Source organism: Haematobia irritans, chromosome 4 (assembly GCF_050003625.1).
Source record: "Haematobia irritans isolate KBUSLIRL chromosome 4, ASM5000362v1, whole genome shotgun sequence".
Taxonomy (NCBI): Eukaryota; Metazoa; Arthropoda; class Insecta; order Diptera; family Muscidae; genus Haematobia; species Haematobia irritans.
This window is the reverse complement of record NC_134400.1, coordinates 196,634,511-196,656,814: the sequence shown is the minus strand read 5'-3', so window position 1 is coordinate 196,656,814 and position 22,304 is coordinate 196,634,511. Positions and strand designations below refer to the sequence as shown.

The following is a 22,304-nucleotide window of genomic DNA, read 5'->3' as shown; positions in this document are numbered from 1 at the left end:
TACTCCCTGTGCAAAATTTCAACTAAATCGGAGTAAAAAATTGGCCTCTGTGATCATATGAGTGTAAATCGGGCGAAAGCTATATATGGGAGCTATATCTAAATCTGAACCGATTTCAATCAAATTTGACACACTTCACTACACTATTAGTTGTACTCCTAGTGCAAAATTTCAATCAAATTGAGCCAAACCTCTGGCTTCTAGGACCATATAAGTCCATATCTGGCGAAAGATATATATGGGAGCTATATCTAAATCTGAACCGATTTCAACCAAATTTGGCACACATGACTACACTACTAATTGTACTCCATGTGCAAAATTTCAACCAAATTGGGCCTAAACTCTGGCTTCTGGGGCCATATAAGTCCATATCGGGCAAAAGATATATATGGGAGCTATATCTAAATCTGAACCGATTTCAACCGATTTTGCACACTCGACTATACTACCAATTGTACTCCTCGTGCAAAATTTCAAGCAAATCGGGATAAAACTCTGGCTTCTGGATCCATATAAGTGCATATCGGGCGAAAGATATATATGGGAGCTATATCTAACTCTGAAGCGATTTCTTCCAAAATCAATAGGGTTCTATTCTGACCCAAAACAGGAACATGTGCCAAATTTGAAGTCGATTGGACTTAAACTGCGACCTAGACTTTGATCACAAAAATGTGTTCACAGACAGACGGACGGACGGACAGACGGACATGGTTATATCGACTCAGGGAACCACCCCGAGCATTATTGCCAAAGACACCATGTGTCTATCTCGTCTCCTTCCACAGTGTGGCGCAGGGTATAAAAATCATAGCCCGTTTCAAAGACTTTGTCTTTTCACTAATGAGTTTGGTATTGATTCCGAGTCACAGTAGCGGATAATTGCAGTAAGGTTACCTTTAAGATACAATAATTTTTTGTTAATTTGAGTTTTGCGTACTTGATACTAGAAAAAAGGTTGCATTTATTCTTTTTTTTCTGATTGTTTCATCATGTGAATTTTCTTGAAGACTGTTGAAAACGTGTTAATGACAACTTTAATCTCCAAATTCGGCCTCAAATTGAAATAGAAATCATGCTTTTTTTCAAGTATATATTGTTTTTGAAGAATTTTTCAAAATTACTACAACCAAGTTGACCGACGCTAAGCAAAAAACATAAAATTGCTGAAAAACGCATGTCTTGTTCCAAAGATTTTGGCTTTACACTATTTTGGCTTTACTGGTATTAATTCCGAGCCAAAGAGACGGAAAATTTAAGTAAGTACACATTTAAGACTCATTTCTCTTTTAAATTTGAGTTTTGTGTACTTCATTCTAGAAAACAAATTTTAATTTATTAATTTATTATAGCCCTTTCAAAATGGTTTACCGACAACCCTAATTTCCACATTCAGACTTAGTAGATATTATGCTAAGTTTCAAGTAAAAAAAGAATTTAAAAAAGAGTGTTGAAAACTCTCTTATTTTTGAACGCTTTGTAGTAAAAAAAGTTAACTTATTAGTTTAAAAAATATTTTCTGAAATATTAAAGCCATATAGAAGACGCATTTCTCTGATATAATGTTTTTATACCCTCCACCATAGGATGGTAAAAGTATATATATTCTGGGTCGTGGTGAAATTCTGAGTCGATCTGAGCATGTCCGTCCGTCCGTCCGTCTGTTGAAATCACGCAAACTTCCCAACGAAACATGGTATTGAAAATGGGCCATATCGGTCCACTTTTACGTATAGCCCCCATATAAACGGAGCCCCAAATTTGGCTTGCGATTGCTCTAAGAGAAGCAAAATTCATACGATCCGGCTGAAATTTGGTACATGGTGTTAGTATATGGTCTCTAACAACCATGCAAAAATTGGTCCATATCGGTCCATAATTATATATAGCCCCCATATAAGCCGATCGCCCGATTTGGCTTGCGGAGCCTCTACGAGAAGCAAATTTCATCCGATCCGGCTGAATTTTGGTACATGGTGTTAGTATACGGTCTCTAATAACCATGCAAAAATTGGTCCATATCGGTCCACTTTTACGTATAGCCCTCATATAAACGGACCCCCAAATTTGGCTTGCGATTGCTCTAAGAGAAGCAAATTTCATCCGATCCGGCTGAAATTTGATACATGGTGTTAGTATATGGTCTCTAACAACCGTACAAAAATTTGTCCATATCGGTCCACTTTTACGTATAGCCCCCTTATAAACCGATCCCCCGATTTGGCTTGCGGAGCCTCTAAGAGAACCAAAGTTCCACCGATCCGGCTGAAATTTGGTACATGGTGTTAGTATATGGTCCCTAACAATCATGCACAAATAGGTCGAAATCGGTCCATAATTATATATAGCCCCCATATAAGCCGATCCCCAGATTTGACCTCCGGAGCCTCTTAGAGGAGCAAAAGTCATACCATCCGATTGAAATTTGGTCCGTGGTGTTAGTATATTGTCTCTAACAACCATGCCAAAATTGGTCCATATCGGTCCATAATTATATATAGCCCACATATAAACCGATCCCCAGATTTGACCTCCGGTGTCTTTTGGAGAAGCATAATTCATCCGATCTGGCCGAAATTTGGTACGTGGTGTTAGAATGTGGTCCCCAACAAACACGCAAGAATTGGTCCATATCGGTGCATAATTATATATAGCCCCCATATAAACCGTTCCCCAGATTTGATCTCCGGAGCCTCTTAGAGGAGCAAAATTCATCCAATCCGGTTGAAATTTTGCAACGTGGTGTTAGTATAAGGCCGCTAATAACCATGCCAAAATTGGTCCATATCGGTCTATAGTTATATATAGGCGATCACCAATCACACAAAAATTGGTCCTTATCGGTTCATAATCATGGTTGCCACTCGAGCCAAAAATAATCTACCAAAATTTTATTTTTATAGAAAACATTGTCAAAATGTTATTTCTATAGGAAATTTTTTCAAGATTTTACTTCTATAGAACATTTTGTCAAAATTTTATTTCTATAGAAAATTTTATCCAAATTTTATTTCTATAGAAAATTTTGTCAGAATTTTATTTCTATAGAAAATTTTATCCAAATTTTATTTCTATAGAAAATTTTTCCAAATTTTACTTCTATAGACAATGTTTTCAAAATTTATTTTGTCAAAATTTTATTTCTATAGAAACTTTAAACTTTATTATATACGTATTTAATCGGCTTTTTTAGTTTAATATATACCACGTATGGACTATGTGGTATATATTACGGTGTTAAGAAGTTTTAAGATACCTTGCCATCGGCAAGTGTTACCGCAACCCAAGTAATTCGATTGTGGATGACAGACTTCAGTAGAAGTTTCTGCGCAATCCATGGTGGAGGGTACATAAGCTTCGGCCTGGCCGAACTTACGGCCGTATATACTTGTTTCTTTTCCAAAAATTCGACAAACTTGTCATTGAATTCGTTTTGCTCTCATAGTTAAGCAAAATACGCATTCGCATTTTAAGGACATGGAATCTTTGCCCTTACGATAATATTTTTCCAGTGCATATATGGGAAACTCAGTTATACAATAAAAGGGGGCAAGTCAATTGAACTTTATTTTAATTCAAGGAAATTATTATATTAATTACACGAAAAATGATCTTAAACAGTCAATGTTGATGACCGAAATGTTTATGATTCAAAGAATAATTTCGATTTTTGTAACACTCAGTTCACACTATGTCGAAATCTTCTCAAAGTAGGTTTTGACTGAAATCTCGATAGATTTTTGTAAATTTGGAACAAAATCTCGTTCAAATTCCGCTGTACAGCGTATTACAACTCTGTGATTATTTTCATTGTAAATGTTTGAGTGTACACCTAGACTTCGCTTTGCGTTGTTTCGAAGTTGCGTCGCTGCTGAATTAGTACTAGTTTTCACTTTGCGTCGTTAGATTTTCAAAGTTGCGTTGTTATCGGTCTCCAATCTTTGCATGGTTTGCCATAGAAACTCATAATTCACTTTGCGTCGTGTTGTTTTGGAACGTATCTGCAACGCAAAGCAAGGTCTAGGTGTATACGTCTTTTAGTTTTAGTAGCTGTTAAATCTGCAACTAAGCCAACACTTGAGTTTTGTAAAAAGATTTTGGAGCTAAACATCGAGACGTATTAATAGAACACTTTATCAAGAGGTTATGGTTCTACAAAAATCGAGACTAGCAAATCGCCTTTCCATACAAAAACGAGATTTAAAATATCACAAAAGGAGATTTCGAGCATAGCAAAGATAACTGAGTATAACAAGATTAAGCATTATGCTCTTATAAAGAGAAAACAAATGTCAAGGTGTAGAGGGCTATGAGAAAAAATTGTTTTATTTGTCAATTTTTTCCAAAGCAGCTCTGCCCAGGAATAAATTTAAAACGGCAATATTCACATAAAACCATAATGAATATTCGCTTTAAGATTCACATACGTTTTATTTTAATTTTCTACAATCGTTTTGGTATTGCTTTTGTGGGTTTTTATTCAGAAATTTCTGAAAAACACAAATGTTTTGGTATTTTACGACGCAAACGGCAGTACATTTGAGAGACACGTCGACGCAAACTTTATGATATTTTGTTGGCAGAGTCCTCTGGTGCTTCAGTTTTACTATGACAAGACTGCATCTTCTTCTAAATTATCTTTGAGCATAGTGTGAAATAGAGCTGCCATTCGGGATAGATTTTTAAAAATCCAGGGATTCGGGATTTCAAAATATTGAATCCCGGGATATTTTCGGAATCCCGAAATTTTCCTGAATCATTAAATATTGTGAGTGATAAAAATCTTCAGCATCAAAAAATTATACACTGAAAAAACAGTGAACCCACCAGGAAGAAATGTTTCGGTTAATTTTAGAAAATTTTGAATATTTGTAGAAAATTTTAACTAAACAGTATTACAAACGTTGGCATCACGCCGATGTAATCAAAATAAGTAAATATTTTTCGACAAATTCAAGAAAATTTATTAGACATAACTAAGTTTTTTCACTTGTTAAAGAAAATTTTGTAATTTGAAGGAAAAACTTGGAGTTAAAAATTGCAAGAATGTCTTTAGTGATATACGAAGTTCATGATGGACGCATTTTTGGTAAAATTTACAAATTTAAAGAAATTCTGAACTATTTTGTGGAAGGTACGAATTTAGTTAATCATTATGCTTCATTTGAGTTTAGTTTTTCCCTCGGTTTTAGTTAATTTAACTAACGTAAACAAAAAATTATTAGAGTAAAGGAAACTTTCTCCAAACATAATAATTCCATGAACTAAAATAAAGTTAAATTGGCTTTAGTGAAATAGAGAGTTCACTTTTTTTTGAGTGTAGTACATTAAGCCAATTTGGCTTAATTCAATTTTATTAACAAAAAAACAACAAAGGATTATAAAAGCAAATTAAAAAAAATTAAAAATCAAATGGTACCACTTAGTCCAATTAAATTTTATGAAGAAAAGAATCCCCAAAAATCAACACAAAACTAAATTAGGTTAAGTTAGGTTAAGTGGCAGCCCGATGTATCAGGCTCACTTAGACTATCCAGTCCATTGTGATACCACATTGGTAAACTTCTCTCTTATCACTGAGTGCTGCCCGATTCCATGTTAAGCTCAATGACAAGGGACCTCCTTTTTATGGCCGAGTCCGAACGGCGTTCCACATTACAGTGAAACCACTTAGAGAAGTTTTGAAACCCTCAGAAATGTCACCAGCATTACTGAGGTGGGATAATCCACCGCTGAAAAACTTTTTGGTGTTGGGTCGAAGCAGGAATCGAACCCACGACCTTGTGTATGCAAGGCGGGCATGCTAACCATTGCACCACGGTGGCTAAATTAGAAAGTATCTTACACAAACAAAAAAGATTTTAAGGATTTTCATTATACTAGGCCCATTTTCGTACCATTGTGTTAATTTATTGTACTTCATCGTTTTAATAAACTTCATAAAAATATCAAGCATCTAAAGTTTCATAAAATAAACGCGTTGAAAAGCATCTCTCACCGTCGACAATGCCCTAAGGATCGTTTGCGCTGAATGAAGGCTCTAATCTATTAATGAAAAATCTTAAAAAGCCACAAATTTAACAAATTTGGATTATTTTTTCGGGTTCCCGAAAAATCCCGGGATTAATGCCGTCCCGAAAATCCCGGACTACGGGACGGGATTTATCCAAAATGACAGCCCTTGTGTGAAGGTAGTGTTAACCCTCTAATGCACCAATTTTTTTGCCAGCTGATTAAATTTTCAATGTTAACGACACAAAAGCAAGAAAACTAAACAAGAAAAATTTATACGGTAATATTCAGTTTATGCTGCGCAAAGCCTCTTGAACAGTTTTCTTATTATTTTACCCATTTTTGTTGTCTTAAGGTGTGTTTTACTAAAAGCTTCCTTATTAAATAAGCCCACCTAAAGGCGGGATTGGGCATTAGAGGGTTAATTAGAATAATATTTTTCTCATTCAATGCGATGTGTTGAAGATCTGGTAACCCTAACTATCCGTTAACACAAATGGAGTCGACAGAGAGAGAGAGAGAGCGGAAGAGTCACACACACACACAGATTTCATCAATGAGAGCCCTAGTCACACTACCATATAAACACATAAAACAATAACAAATCGGTTAAACGAAGACCACAATTAAAAATAGTAATAAATAAAACCAAAATGCGATAAAAAAAACAATAGTTAATTTATGATATTTTGACAAAAGTAAAAATGCAATGCAACTCTGCACAGAGAAACCAATATATGATAGAGTTAAATGTGATAAAAAGAGGAGGACCACAACTACCACCAGCCGTCTCCCCTTTAAAAGTTCCAGACAAATCCATCATTAATCTATATATGATCATGTTTGGATGTTGTGAAAACTATATGGTGTAAAATAGAAAAGCATGTATCTACCGTTAGGATTCCGGGTATTCACTTACCATTTTTTTATTGTTGTTGTTGTTGCTTCATTGCTGGTAACAGAGTTGGCAAACATGTTTCCTCCATACAAATAAATGAATAAATTCATATAAACACCACACACACACAGGCGCACATATGTATCCGTCCAGACAACAGGTATGGGATGGTAGTATATAACTCTTGTTGTTGTTTTTAGTTTTAGAGTTTCAGTTAGTTGGGATGTATAGAGCACAGATACAACTACAAGATAAAGTAATAAAAAACGGTTTTCTAAGGTAAACCACGCGGCCTGGTTTACTCAATACTCCATGGCTCAGGAAAGCTAGCTATCAACTTGGCTTAACTCAAAGCCCACCGTTTTATGAAGCGGAAGATGATGATGTTAATGGCTGGTTGAGGGCATGAAAGAGAGGGGGGGACAAACTATATCACAATAAAACTTGTTTACGCTTGAGTTCTGAAACTGGTTGAAAATTTTGCTTCTTGTTGATTTGTTTTTTTTTGTCTTCTTCGATTTTGCGGTAAAAAAGGTGGGGTTTCTGGCTGGCTTTGATTTCTTGGTGAATTTGCTTAAACCAAAGCTTATTTTTACTTTTACTAAATTTATGCTGATTTTAAATATTTTTTTTTATATATAACAAAAATCGAATTTTTTTAGGCACTTCACTTTTTATTTTATGTATATACCATATATGATGATGTATTTTTTGTTTGTTTTGTTTTAATTTAATTTTGACTACTCAATGTCTACGAAATCAATTTTTGATGAATCTCGTTGACGTTGCGAATTTTGTCATTGCCTTCCGTTACCATTGCGGTGTGGCTTTAATAAGAAAATTAATGAGAATTTGACGGCGATAGGCGACGACAATGGTATTGGGTGTTCTTGTTTGACAAGTACCTCTTTTTCACACAAGCAGGGTGTTTATTGTTTCAAGTGTATTTGATTATTGAAGTTATTGCTATTTAAAATTTATTAACCTCGCACTGTATTTTTATGATTTCTTTTAAAAAATTATATGTGGTGTTTTGTTTTTTAATATTTCTCAAATATATTTAAGTTTGCTACACATTTTATTTTTGCTTAGATTTTCCTACATTTTTTTTTACCGTGATAACTTTTTACTTTTCTTTTTAGCCACTATTTAATAATATATAGACAACAACTATAACAAACAATTATGGCCAATGCTTAGCATTATTATTATTATTATTATATGGTATCCGCTTATCTTGTTTCAACGAACAACACCACTCTCACTCTACTACCATTCTCTACCATACTAATTCACAATCTTTTTTGTTTAATTTTTGTTTTTTTTTTTTTACACTCACAAACGATCAACGTTGTTGTTGACGCCGTTGCCGTTGCTGCGGTTGCTTTGTTTTCTATACGAACATATACTATAGGCGATCGACCTGCATATGCGTTATTTTTCTCATTGTTGTGACAAAAACAAAACGAACTATACAAGCAGAAAATGTTGTTGACTGTTAAAGTGTATGTGTGAACGAAAATGCCAATAAATTGACACCAACAATTACTTAGTAGAAGCACTTTTTAAGATAACCGAGTCACAAAACAATCGCATTAAAGCCAAATTAAAGACTAAACAAAATCTTCAAATGTGTATGGGGAAAATGGTCTAATCGTTGACAAAACTAACTCAGCTAACAGTTAACAAGAGCATGTACTCTCTCACTCTCACGCTCTTAACATGTTCTTTTTTTTTCTTGAGAGTATCATATGAAAGATGTTCTCTTCAACGGATATTCATTTAACTCTCTGTAAATTGGTATAAAAATGACACCTGTTGTTATCGGAATTTACACACAGAGCCCAATTGAAATCATGAATGAATGAGTGAGCACATCAATGGCGATTGGCGGTTAACGATGTACTAGTTTCCTTTTAGGGCTGTCATTCGGCTTTGATTTTTAAAAATTCAGGGATTCGATAAAAAAAATTAACACAAAAATAAAGTAAAAAAATCATATAAGGGCATGTTCCGATATTCGGAATCGCATTGATAAGAAGTTCAAATACAAATTTAATTTAAGTCCCTTGGTATGTCAATATTTTCTTTATAAGAAAACTAAATTTTTGCGATTCCGAATATCGGAACATGGAGGATAAAAACAAGATTTTAAGGATTTTCATTATAATAGGTATGTTTTCTTACCGTTGTGTTAATTTTTTGTACTTCATCGTTTTAAGTAACTTCCCTATGGGAAATTGGTGCAAATTGCCACTGACGGACCTATCACAGAACTGATACCAGTGCTCCAGTTATTTGCAATTTTTAAATAGTCGTAATTTATTTATATCCGTACTCGCTTGATATTAAAATCTTAGATCTATTAAGATTTTAATATCAAGAATTTCTTTACATTTACTGAAATAAAATTATCAGAATAACCTATTGTTCGACATATTTCAAAAGTTTTTTTTCTTTTCGTTTCCGGTTCGATTGGGATGCCCAAATTGAAAGAGATTTCTAAGAGTTTGTCCGAGACTGATTCCTGAGGACCTGTCTATGGGGTGCTCCTGCTAAATTGTCCCAGGACGTGTCCTTTGGGATGAGTCCAAGACGCGTCCTAAAATGTAAATTTAACCCGTCAATGACAAACCCATGTTAAAGTGACTGGTCCCTTCCATACGTTTTGACCAGAACTGGGACTGGTCCATACACACCAGGGACTAGTCCTGTACCGGTTCTGTGGTTGATCCATTTCCCGTAGGGTTCATAAAAATAGCAAGCATCTAAAGTTTCATCAAATAAACGCGTTGAAAAACATCTCTCACAGTCGACAATGGTCTAAGGGTCGTTTACATTGAATGAAGACTCCAATTTATTAATAAACAAGTATATACGGTCGTAAGTTTGGCCAGGCCGAATCTTATGTACCCTCCACCATGGATTGCGTAGAAACTTCTACGAAAGACTGTCATCCACAATCGAAATACTTGGGTTGTGGTATCTTAAAACTTTTTAACATCGTTTTCTAAACTGTGAGTTAGTCCATACGTGGTATATATTAGACAAAAAAGTTATGTATAGTTAAGTCTACAAATAATTACGAATCGACTTTTTGCACGGTACGTAGACAGCCATAATTGAAATATGGGGGTCGCTTATATGGGGGCTATATACAATTATGAACTTGATATGGACCAATTTTTGTGTGATTGAAAATCGATTTATCTGAGGGATATATATATAACTATAGACCGATATGGACCTAGTTAGGCATGGTTGTTAACGACCATATACAAGCACAATGTATCAAATTTCAACTCACTCGGATGAAATTTGCTCCTCCAAGAGGCTCCAAAACCAAATCTCGGGATCCGTTTATATGGGGCTATATATGATTATGGAGTGATATGGACCATATTGGTATGGTTGTTAAATATCATATACGATCACCACGTACCAAATTTCAAGCAGATCGGATGAAATTTGCTTCTCCAAAAGGCACCGGAGGTCAAATCTGGGGATCGGTTTATATGGGAGCTATATATAATTATGGGCTGATAGGAACCAATTCCTGCATGGTTGTTGGATACCATATACTAACATCACGTACCAAGTTTCAACCGAATGGGAAGAATTTTGCTCTTCCAAGGGGCTCTGGAGGCCAAATCTGGGGATCGGTTTATATGGGGCCTATATATAATTATGGACCGATTTCGACCAATTTTTGCAAGGGAGTTTGAGGCCATATATTAGGTTGGTTAGGTTGTAGAGGGTGACATCAATGTCTTGTATTGATGCCCACTTAGACCAGTATAGGTCCATTGTGATCCCTCGATGTGATTTTTCAATCTTTCTTCTTCCGATGCGGCCGCTTTGTCCCAGAAACTTCCATCTGCTCGTTCTCTTCGAAAGAAATCTCAGAATAACCAACCAGAGGCGCTGATGAAGGCAAGTACGTTCCTTAAGCTGCACTCCCGTAGATCAGTGAGAGTCTGAAAGAAAAAGGAGCCCAGTATCTTGTTTCTTCTAAAGGATAAAGCTGGGCACTGACACAGGAAGTGGTACGAGTCCTCCGTAACTTCCGGGTCCAGGCACCATCTACAGATATCATCGTCTTTAAGTCCTATTTTTACTATGTGTTTCCCAAGTGTGTTGTGTCTGTTATGATACCAATCAATGGCCGTAATTCCTCTCTGTTCATCGACAACAAAATTTCACAGTTCCTACGTTTCTTTTCATCCCATATCAACTTGGTTTGCTCGTAACCATCCGAAGAGACCCAGCGTCTTCGCCATTGCTCATCATATTTAACCTCTATACTGTAATGATAAGAAGATAGTGGAGGAAAAACGTCCGCTAGGATGTTGTTCGTTCCACGAGCACCCTCCTTGGCAAGCACATCCGCTTTCTCATTTCCTATTATCCCATAGTACCCAGGTACTCAGCACAGAGTTATATTATGCTGTTCAGTGAGAACCTTGAGTTCTCGACGACAGCGGTTGACTACCCTAGACCTTATGTCAGCACTGCACAATGCCTTTATAGCTGCCTGACTGTCGATGAAGAAGCTGATATCGCTTCTGAATAACGGCCTCATCAACAGCGACTCAGCAGCCTTCGTGATCGCATAAATCTCAGCCTGAAAAATACTGCAATCATCCATCTTTGATCCGTCCGTATACATGTTCAGGGTTCCGAATGTTTTATCATGTCTTCCCACTCTTCTATACATGGTATAATATACGTCGGTTTAGGATGATGATAAACATGCTCTGTGGCCATATGGTCCGTCTCTCTATACTGCCCGGCCAGAATTTCCATATATTAACACCACTTACCAAATTACAGCTGAATCAGATGAATTTTGGTCTTCCAAGAGGCTCCGGAGGTCAAATCTGGTGATCGGTTTATATAATTATGGACCGATGTGGACCAATTTTTGCATGGTTGTTAGAGACCATATACTAACACCATGTACCAAATTTCAGCCGGATCGGATGAAATTTGCCTCTCTTAGAGCAATCGCAAGCCAAATCGGGGGATCGGTTTATATGGGGGCTATATATAATTATGGACCGATGTGGACCAATTTTTGCATAGTTGTTAGATATCATATGCTGACACCATGTACCAAATTTCAGCCGGATCGGATGAAATTTGCTTCTCTTAGAGCAATCTCAAGCCAAATCGGGGGATCGGTTTATATGGGGGCTATATATAATTATGGACCGATGTGGACCAATTTTTGCATAGTTGTTAGATATCATATGCTGACACCATGTACCAAATTTCAGCCGGATCGGATGAAATTTGCTTCTCTTAGAGCAATCTCAAGCCAAATCGGTGGATCGGTTTATATGGGGGCTATATATAATTATGGACCGATTTCGACCAATTTTTGCATGGGAGTTTGAGGCCATATATTAACACCACGTACCAAATTTCAGCTGAATCAGATGAATTTTGGTCTTCCAAGAGGCTCCGGAGGTCAAATCTGGTGATCGGTTTATATGGGGGCTATATATAATTATGGACTGATGTGGACCAATTTTTGCATGGTTGTTAGAGACCCTATACTAACACCATGTACCAAATTTCAGCCGGATCAGATGAAATTTGCTTCTCTTAGAGACCTCGCAAGCCAAATCGGCGGATCGGTTTATATGGGGGCTATATGTAATTATGGACTGATATGGACCAATTTTTGCATGGTTATTAGAGACCATATACTAACACCATGAACCAAATTTCAGCCGGATCGGATGAAATGTGCTTCTCTTAGAGCGATCGCAAGCCAAATTTGGAGGTCCGTTTATATGGGGCTATACGTAAAAGTGGACCGATATGGACCAATTTTTGCATGGTTGTTAGAGACCAAATTTGGGGGTCCATTTATATGGGTGCTATACGTAAAAGTGGACCTATATGGCCCATTTGCAATACCATCCGACCTACATCAATAACAACTACTTGTGCCAAGTTTCAAGTCGATAGCTTGTTTCGTTCGGAAGTTAGCGTGATTTCAACAGACGGACGGACGGACATGCTCAGATCGACTCAGAATTTCACCACGACCCAGAATATATATACTTTATGGGGTCTTAGAGCAATATTTCGATGTGTTACAAACGGAATGACAAAGTTAATATACCCCCCATTTGGATTATTTTTGCGGAATTCGATTCAATTCCGGTGATTCGGAATTAATCCCGTCCCGAAAATCCCGGGATTTCGGGAAAGGATTTATCGCGAATGACAGCCCTACTCCCTTTTCAATATCCTCTACCTTAAATGTTAAAATATTATAAAGTGGTCAATCCGTTCTAATACATAGACACATTGAATTCCTCCCATAGAAGGTACATAGGGTAACTGATATGATGTGTTATCAAGTTCGCAGTGGTATAAATTAGAAATGACAGCTACATGATATTTGTTTTATAGATATATTTTATTATATGGGTATTTCCAAGTATTTCATTTTAAATGCAACGATAAATTTATTCAAAATTGCTTTAAATTAAATCAAGCAAATCAAAATTGCTTTAAATCAAGTTTAAGAAATTTCAATTAAAATATCCTTATATAAAAAAAAACTTAGTCTTTAATATCAGGCCCGCCTTTAGTCCTTCCTTTCGGGCTCTCCAGTTTAGAAATGTGTTTCTTTGAAATGATTACAAAAACTTCCATTGACCGATCGACCTTCGTATTTTTCCATTTGCTCCACAATACAATCGGAGATAACTTCTTTGACATTTTTTGATAGGACAAAATCAAAATGATTGAATTTTGGATATTTCACACGATGCCACGATACTCGTTCACCTAATAGTCGATAGAGTTGTTCAACATCTTGCAGTGATACAAAATAATCATTGTCGCTATAGTAGACATCTATGGGCTCTTTCACATGGACATTTTGAAGATTATATGAGGGAGGTTGGGCCATTCCGTATTTTTGTATATTCCTTGTGACATCAAAACTATACGGTCGAAAATCGCAAGAGAATACAAATTGGTAATATTGCATCAGTTGGCGTACAGATATTGCTGCCGGAGCAGTTTTAAAAAAATCCTCTAAGATATCCTGAAAACACACACACAAAAATTATCATAGATTTCGCATCTAATTATGAATGATCTTCTTTTCGAACTTACATAGTTGAGATATGGTGTTCCCCAACCGGCAAGTAATTTTATGGAACTAGCACACATTGTATCCACAATGGGATATTTGCACATTGAAGGTACTTTGGATCGTATTACTTCATCATATTTGTGGGTGGATATATTGGCAAAATAATTGGCAGCAAATGGTCTGCCCAATATTTTGGCAACAGGGATGAGTAAAGGTGATGTCATGTGACATGCAAATACCGCAGGCCCCAATAAATGCGAGGTTTTTATTTTCGATCCATAGCTAGGTTTCGTAGAGAGCATTATAAAAAATAAAGTGGTGCCTTGCGAATAGCCCACATAGTGTATACTGGGCTGTTTAGTGGTAGCAATGATATAATCAATGATGGCCGGCAAATCATATTGACCAATCTCATCCAAAGAGAAATCCCAGAATTGTCCCGATGTTGGATCCAATGATACATGGTTTTGGGAATAAATATTTCCTCGGGCATTGGCCAACCATACGTCATAGCCTGCATTGGCCAACATAAATGGTAAACCATTTTCGGGTTTATTTAGAACCCAAATATCGGATGATGACATCAAACCATGTGTCAATAGTACTGCAGGTCTTTTCCGTCCTCGTACATTGTAAGTCCACAGTGTGTGGGGTATGCGAAATACGGTTATTAGATAACCATCACTGGTTTGCACTACATGCTTTTCACAGGGATAATTATGCTGAATGATTCGGCCACACTAATTTAAATTGTAAGAAAAAATAAAAAATAAAAATAAATTCATTCATTGTTAAAGCCCAAAAGGCATCTCTAGTGAAAATTTCATTTGTATAGGTGGGTATTAAGTTCGAGTTTAGCCGCTAAAAACGTCATTTTTTCACGATTACTTTTCTTTAATAATCCATTTTGAGGAATACAAACTTTGTGAAAATTTGCTTTGGGCTTTTCCCCATCAAGTTATAATAAAATTTGCAACAAATCTGTATAATTTCATGCATTTTTCTTACTGCATGAGTTTTCACTTTAGCGATTTTAGCGGCTAAACTCGAACTTAATACTCACCTTATGTCAAGAATAATGGTTTGATACGTATTTATTTTTTTTTTTAATAAAATCTAATTTTATTTTATTTATTTTTCCTATATTAAGTTTAAGTTAATAAAATTATTTATTTAATAAAGCTGGAATATGGAAAGTTTTTTTTTTTTTTGAATATTTGTTATTGTATTTAACGGACATACACATATATATATATATATATATATATATATATATATATATATATATATATATATATATATATATATATATATATATATATATATATATATATATATATATATATATATATATATATATATATATATACTAGCGCCATCTGTGGAGTGATAGCTCGTAAACAGAGTCCCCCGAACGGTGCTGCCATATTTCTAACGACGATGGCAGACATCAGAGATGATAGAAAACATGGTTGCAGTTGTACTAAATCGGCTTCAGTTCCATAACGACGATATAGGAAAAGTCGATTTTTTATACCCTCACCATAGGATGGGGGTATATTAACTTTGTCATTCCGTTTGTAACACATCGAAATATTGCTCTAAGACCCCATAAAGTATATATATTCTGGGTCGTGGTGAAATTCTGAGTCGATCTGAGCATGTCCGTCCGTCTGTTGAAATCACGCTAACTTCCGAACGAAACAAACTATCGCCTTGAAACTTTGCACAAGTAGTTGTTATTGATGTAGGTCGGATGGTATTGCAAATGGTCCATATCGGTCCACTTTTACGTATAGCCCCCATATAAACGGATCCCCAAATTTGGATTGCGATTGCTATAAGAGAAGCAAATTTCATCCGATCCGGCTGAAATTTGGTACAAGGTGTTAGTATACAGTCTCTAACAACCATGCAAAAACTGGTCCGTATCGGTTCACTTTTACGTATAGCCCCCATATAAACGGACCCCCCAAATTTGGCATGCGATTGCTCTAAGAGAAGCAAATTTCATCCAATCCGGCTGAAATTTGGTACGTGATGTTAATATATGGCCTCAAACAGCCATGCAAAAATTGGTCCATATCGGTCCATAATTACATATAGCCCCCATATAAACCGATCCCCCGATTTGGCTTGCGAAGCCTCTAAGAGAACCAAATTTCCTCCGATCCGGCTGAAATTTGGCAATTGGTGTTAGTATATGGTCTCTAATAACCATGCAAAAATTGGTCCATATCGGTCCATAATTACATATAGCCCCATATTTATATGGGATTTGACCTACGGAGCCTCTTAGAGAAGCAAAAGTCATCCGATCCGATTGAAATTTGGTTCGTGGTGTTAGTATATTGTCTCTAACAACCATGCCAAAAGTTGTCCATATAGCTCCTTAATTATATATAGCCCCCATATAAGCCGATCCACAGATTTGACCTCCGGAGCCTCTTAGAGGAGAAAAATTCATCCGATCCCGTTGAAATTTGGTACGTGGTTTCGTATATGGTCTCTAACAACCATGCCAAAAGTTGTCCATATCGGTCCTTAATTATATATAGCCCCCATATAAGCCGATCCCCAGATTTGACCTCCGGAGCCTCTTAGAGGAGAAAAATTCATCCGATCCGGTTGAAATTTGGTACGTGGTTTCGTATATGGTCTCTAACAACCATGCAAGAATTCGTCCATATCGGTCCATAATTATATATAGCCCCCATATAAATCGATCCACAGATTTGTCCTCCGGAGCCTCTTGGAGGAGCTAAATTCATCCGATCCGGTTGGAATTTGGAACATGGTGTTAGTATAAGGCTGTTTGTAACCATGCCATAATTGGTCCATATCGGTCTATAGTTATATATAGCCGATCCCCAATCACATAAAAATTGGTCCATATCGGTTCATAATCATGGTTGCCACTCCACCAAAATTTTATTTTTATAGAAAAGATTGTCAAAATGTTATTTCTATAGAAAAATTTGTCAAAATTTTATTTCTATAGAAAAGATTGTCAAAATGTTATTTCTATAGAAAATTTTTTCCAAATTTTACTTCTATAGAAAATGTTGTCAAAATTTTATTTCTATAGAATTTAATTAATTATATACTTATATACGTATTTAATCGGCCCTTTTTAGTTTAATATATACCACGTATAGACTACGTAGTATATATTACGATGTTAGGAAGTTTTAAGATACCTTACATCGCCATCGGCTAGTGTTACCGCAACCCAAGTAATTCGATTGTGGATGACAGTCTTTAGTAGAAGTTTCTACGCAATCGATGGTGGAGGGTACATAAGCTTCGGCCTGGCCGAACTTACGGCCGTATATACTTGTTTTGATCTACAACGTAGGTAGCCACCATGTTGCAATGGTTACCATGCCCGCCTTGTACACACAAGGTCGTGGGTTCGATTCCTGCTTCGACCGAACACCAAAAAGTTTTTCAGCGGTGGATTATCCCACCTCAGTAATGCTGGTGACATTTCTGAGGGTTTCAAAGCTTCTCTAAGCGGTTTCACTGCAATGTGGAACGCCGTTCGGACTCGGCTATATAAAGGAGATCCCTTGTCATTGAGCTTAACATGGAATCGGGCAGCACTCAGTAATAAGAGAGAAGTTCACCAATGTGGTATCACAATGGACTGAATAGTCTAAGTGAGCCTGATACATCGGGCTGCCACCTAACCTAACCTAACCTAACCTAGCCGCCAATTAATCAAAAATATTAATTTAAATCAGAAAAATTTATTAATAATTGTTGTATTTTTTGTCAAAATTTTGAACTTTCCACATAAAATTGATCAGTATCATAATTGATATAATAATTTTGCTAAAATCTAGCTCCGAAAATTCCAGTGAAATGTAAATTTGATTGTAAGTTTGGTTGTAATTAATCTCATTAAAGGGTGATACGGTCAAATTTGGTCAAGGGAAAACGCGTGTAAATCGGTGAAATCGTTTATTTAAAAAATCAAATTAAATTTCTTTTTCAAGTTCAATTAGTATAAAATTCAGGAAAAATATTCAGTTAGGTTTCGCTTTCCTGCTACGACCGAACACCAAAAAGTTTTTCAGCGGTGGATTATCCCACCTCAGTAATGCTGGTGACATTTCTGAGGGTTTCAAAGCTTCTCTAAGTGGTTTCACTGGAATGTGGAACGCCGTTCGGACTCGGCTATAAAAAGGAGGTCCCTTGTCATTGAGCTTAATATGGAATCGGGCAGCACTCAGTGATAAGAGAGAAGTTCACCACTGTGGTATCACAATGGACTGAATAGTCTAAGTGAGCCTGATACATCGGGCTGCCACATAACCTAACCTAACCTAGGTTTCGCTTTTCCAAATCCGAATTGCCGGGCCTCACGCTTGACACCTGTCATCAGATTTGGTACAGCCACCTTGTCCACCTTCTTCGCCGCAGAAAGCCAGTTTGCCTTGAACTGCTGCTCGTCCTCAGCAGTTTTTTGGTCTTCTTTAGGTTCCGCTTGGCAGTAGCCCAGTATTTCTCAATTGGGCGGAGCTCTGGCGTGTTGGGAGGGTTCTTGTCCATGTACGTTGTTGGCGGCGTACCACTCCATGGCCTTTTTACCGTAATGGCAAGATGCCAAATCCGACCAAAACAGTACGGAACAACCGTGTTTCTTCAGGAAAGGTAGCAGACGTTTATTCAAACACTCTTTACCACGCAGTCATCGACCATTACCACGCAGTCAAACTTCGTCAGCATCGTCGTGTACAGCCTCCGGGATCGCGCTTTGGCCGTCGTATTTTGTTTATCATCGCGATTTGGAGTCACTACCTTCTTGTAAGTCGATAGTCCGGCTCGTTTTTTTGGCTCGATGCACGGTTGTAGACGATACACCCAGCTTATTTGCGGCATCTCGGAGAGAGAGGTTAGGGTTTCGCTTGAAACTACCGGCAACTCTCTTTGTCGTCTCAGCGGCTTCCGGTTTTCGATTTCCCCCCGATCCAGACTTCCTGGCTGTCGACAAACGTTCCCCAAACACTTTAATTACATTTGTAACGGTTGATTTGGCAACTTTTAGCGATTTTGCCAGCTTTGCGTGCGAGTAGCTCGGATTTTCGCGATGCGTGAGCAAAATTATGATACGCTGCTCTTCTTGCTTGGACGGCATTTGGACAACTGAAGAGTGAATTCCAAAATCAAAATAGGAGCAACATTCTACACACACACACCTTCAAAATGAGGGGTGTTCAGGTTTTTTAAATGCAAAATTGAAAGAAATACGTCAAGTTTATATTGACCAAATTTTGACCGTATCACCCTTTACCAATTGGATGACATCAAATTGATTTAATAATGGATAATTGTACGCCACCGAATAGACAATCGGCTTAGCCGTCAAGTCGCCACCGCCATCGCCGGAGGCAAAAATTTAGTGTTAACCGCCGCCGACAAAAATGTGTCGACTTCATTCCAGAGAATGAAGCCGCCGAGTTGTGCCGCAGATTTCAGTTGCCGCCAAGCATGTTTTGCTTGGCGAAGGCATAATCGATACTGCTGCATGTTTATGGGATCGATAACACATTTACCGATTATTTAGTCATCGCCGACAAGTCGTATCGATCCGACACACTGTAAGATTCTTTACAAACAACGACATTCCGTCCTGAATAACTGATAGTCTGTAAAGCGCATAAATCTGAAAAATGCATTAATAATTGTCATAGTTTTTGCCAAAATTTTGAACCTTTCCTCTACAAACAATCAATTTCAAGTTGCTATAATAATTTTGCAAAAATTTAGCTTAGAAAATTTGAATGAAATTTAAATTTGATTTGCAAGATTGGTTGTACAATTAACCTCATTACCATTGGAATAACTTCAAATTGATTTTATAATGGATAATTGTCCGCCGAATGGACAAATTTATATCAGCTTAGCCGTCAAGCAGCTGCCGTCGGCGGCAAAAAATTTGTGTCATCCGCCGCGGACAAAAAAGTGTTGGCTTCATTCTCCGATTCCGACCAACTTCAAGTCTGTACTACAAATCTTAAGAGGTGACTTCGAAAATCATTTGGATGAGAACATACCTATTAGTACCTCTATCACCTAACAGATGGCGGCATCATATGCGTCCATTAAAATCCCATATAATTTAATTTATTCGAATGTATGTTAAATTTTAGTTTAAAAATAAAATGTATTTAAATATACAGAAATACTATTTTTTTATTTATTATATTTGAAGTTTTGTGTTTGAATTCGTGACTAATCTAATATTGGTTCACTTTATTTGGCGAATTTAATTTTTTCATACTTACCGTGTTTAATGTTATATGATATTCGTTTATATTTAAATTTCTTAACAAAATCAAGTACAATACGATAAAAACTTTCATTGTTTCATTTCTCCACAATGACATCAATCGCCAATCCTTAAACCTTAAAAAAAGTATATATATTTATTTTTATGTATATCCTTTAAGTTAGGAGGATGTGGAGATGGATGGACAACAATCTCGAATCTTGAAATTCATATTTGTCTTGACCTTTTAATAGGCACAGCGAGATAAGCAAACGTGACCTAAACGTTCTTATGGGCATTTCTTTTTTTGCAGATTATCGATTATATTATATTTTGCGAAATTAATGAATGCGGTCAAGGTATTCTATTCGACCGTCAAGAAATATTTAAAAATTTTGAAATAGGTGGAGGGTAACTCCACAGACCGTTATACCTCATTCACATTATACTTCCAAACTCACTTTAACTAAAATTCAACGGTTATTAGCCTTATAAAACAGGGATTTTAAATCCGCTTTTAGTAGATTTCAAGTCTAATGGGAATGGGCTATTAGAAAGGGCAACAGAGCGAATATTATATTGAAATTGCAACGATAATCATACATATCACTTTTCATTTCATTCGATTTTCTTCCCAAGACTTTGACAAAAATTTAAGAATTTGCAGCAATTTTCACTTTTTTCACGAAATTATTTATTTGAAGCCATTTTTTGTTTGTTTATTTTAAAAAGTATTTTTGTGTTAAAATCGAATCGCGTCTTATAACGATGAGCTAAAACTGATTTGGTCTATGCATTTGTACCTCAATCTAAGGCATAAGGCAAACAAACACAGATAGCGGCTAATTCTGTGATTATTATGAAGATTATAGGGCAAATTTGTGATGCTGACAATTACTGCAATTGGTGGCGTTGATATGAGAGCATTAGATGATTGCGAATTTTTCCGATAATATATAGTAGAGGTGTGAACGTGAGTAATAGTTTACTCAAGTTCACGCACGATATTGTTGGGTAGGACTCACGCTCACGCACACTCACGAGAAGAAAATTTGTACTCACGCACGAAAATGTCGTGACTCACGAAAAATGTCGTGACTCACGAACAATTTTGTGGAGTAATTTACCTTAGCGATGTGTTTGAAAACATGAGCATTATTAAAATCGAGGGCGTTATTACACTCTTAACATCCCAGGTGTCACAAAAATTGTAAATGAATTTAACTCTTAAGCGTTTTATGTTGGTGAGCGGGATTATTTTCGTGAGCGTAAATATTTACGCACGCACACTCACGAAGATAATATTATCGTGACTCACGCACACTCACGATGTTGCCATGAGTGTGACTCACGCGTGGGTCATGAAAATTTTCATGAGTCACGACAATTTCGTGTCACGTGCACACCTCTAATATATAGCACGTTGCCCCCACATATCCGATGGCCATATTTTTAATATTGAGCTCACATCACAGAAATGAGGCTAGCGACTAGTGTGCATTATATTTCGTTGATGTTTATCTGCAAATAAGTAACAATATATCGATTCGATTAAATGTTTAGTATAAAATGAGCTCTTTGAGCTTACATCGAAGAGTTGAGAGCAAAACAATCATTTCGATTTTGGACTCAACTAATATGAAACAAAATCTATAGAAATAAGATTTTGACAAAATTTTCAAAAGAAATAAAATTTTGACAAAATTTGCTATAAATATAAAATTTTAATAAATTTTTCTAAAGAAATAAAATTTTGACAGAATTTTCTATAGAAATAAAATTTTGACAAAATTTTCTATAAAAATAAAATTTTGACAATATTTTCTATAGAAATAAAATTTTGATAAATTTTTCAATAAAAATAAAATTTTGACAAAATTTTCTATAGAAATAAAATTTTGACAAAATTTTCTATATAGATAAAATTTTGAGAAAAGTTTCTATAGAAATAAAATTTTGATAAAATTTTCTATTGAAATACATTTTTTTAC

General features: G+C 36.2%; 2 protein-coding genes across 5 annotated transcripts in view; both read right to left on the bottom strand.

Annotated features, from left to right (window-relative positions):
- The window catches only part of melt (ventricular zone expressed PH domain-containing protein melted), a 68,732-nt gene extending 60,219 nt beyond the window's left edge, over window positions 1-8,513 (bottom strand). Inside the window, 1 exon segment of the mRNA XM_075304538.1 lies at window positions 6,935-8,513. The gene's annotated coding sequence lies outside the window, so the exon portion shown is untranslated.
- A 4,817-nt stretch (window positions 8,514-13,330) lies between these two features.
- Window positions 13,331-21,091, bottom strand: LOC142236108 (lipase 3-like). Of its 4 annotated transcripts, none has more exons than XM_075307359.1 (4): window positions 20,917-21,091; window positions 20,330-20,450; window positions 14,057-14,776; window positions 13,331-13,985 (listed from the first exon to the last, which is right to left on the bottom strand). In XM_075307359.1, the coding sequence occupies exons 1-4, from the start codon at window positions 20,928-20,930 to the stop codon at window positions 13,548-13,550; spliced, it is 1,293 nt and encodes a 430-aa protein (XP_075163474.1). In that variant the 5' UTR covers window positions 20,931-21,091; the 3' UTR covers window positions 13,331-13,547. The 4 variants fall into 4 exon arrangements, with proteins under 4 accessions (XP_075163474.1, XP_075163476.1, XP_075163475.1 ...); XM_075307361.1 differs by lacking the exon at window positions 20,917-21,091 and adding an exon at window positions 20,775-20,793; XM_075307360.1 differs by lacking the exon at window positions 20,917-21,091 and adding an exon at window positions 20,747-20,766.
- Between the last annotated feature and the right edge of the window lie 1,213 nt (window positions 21,092-22,304).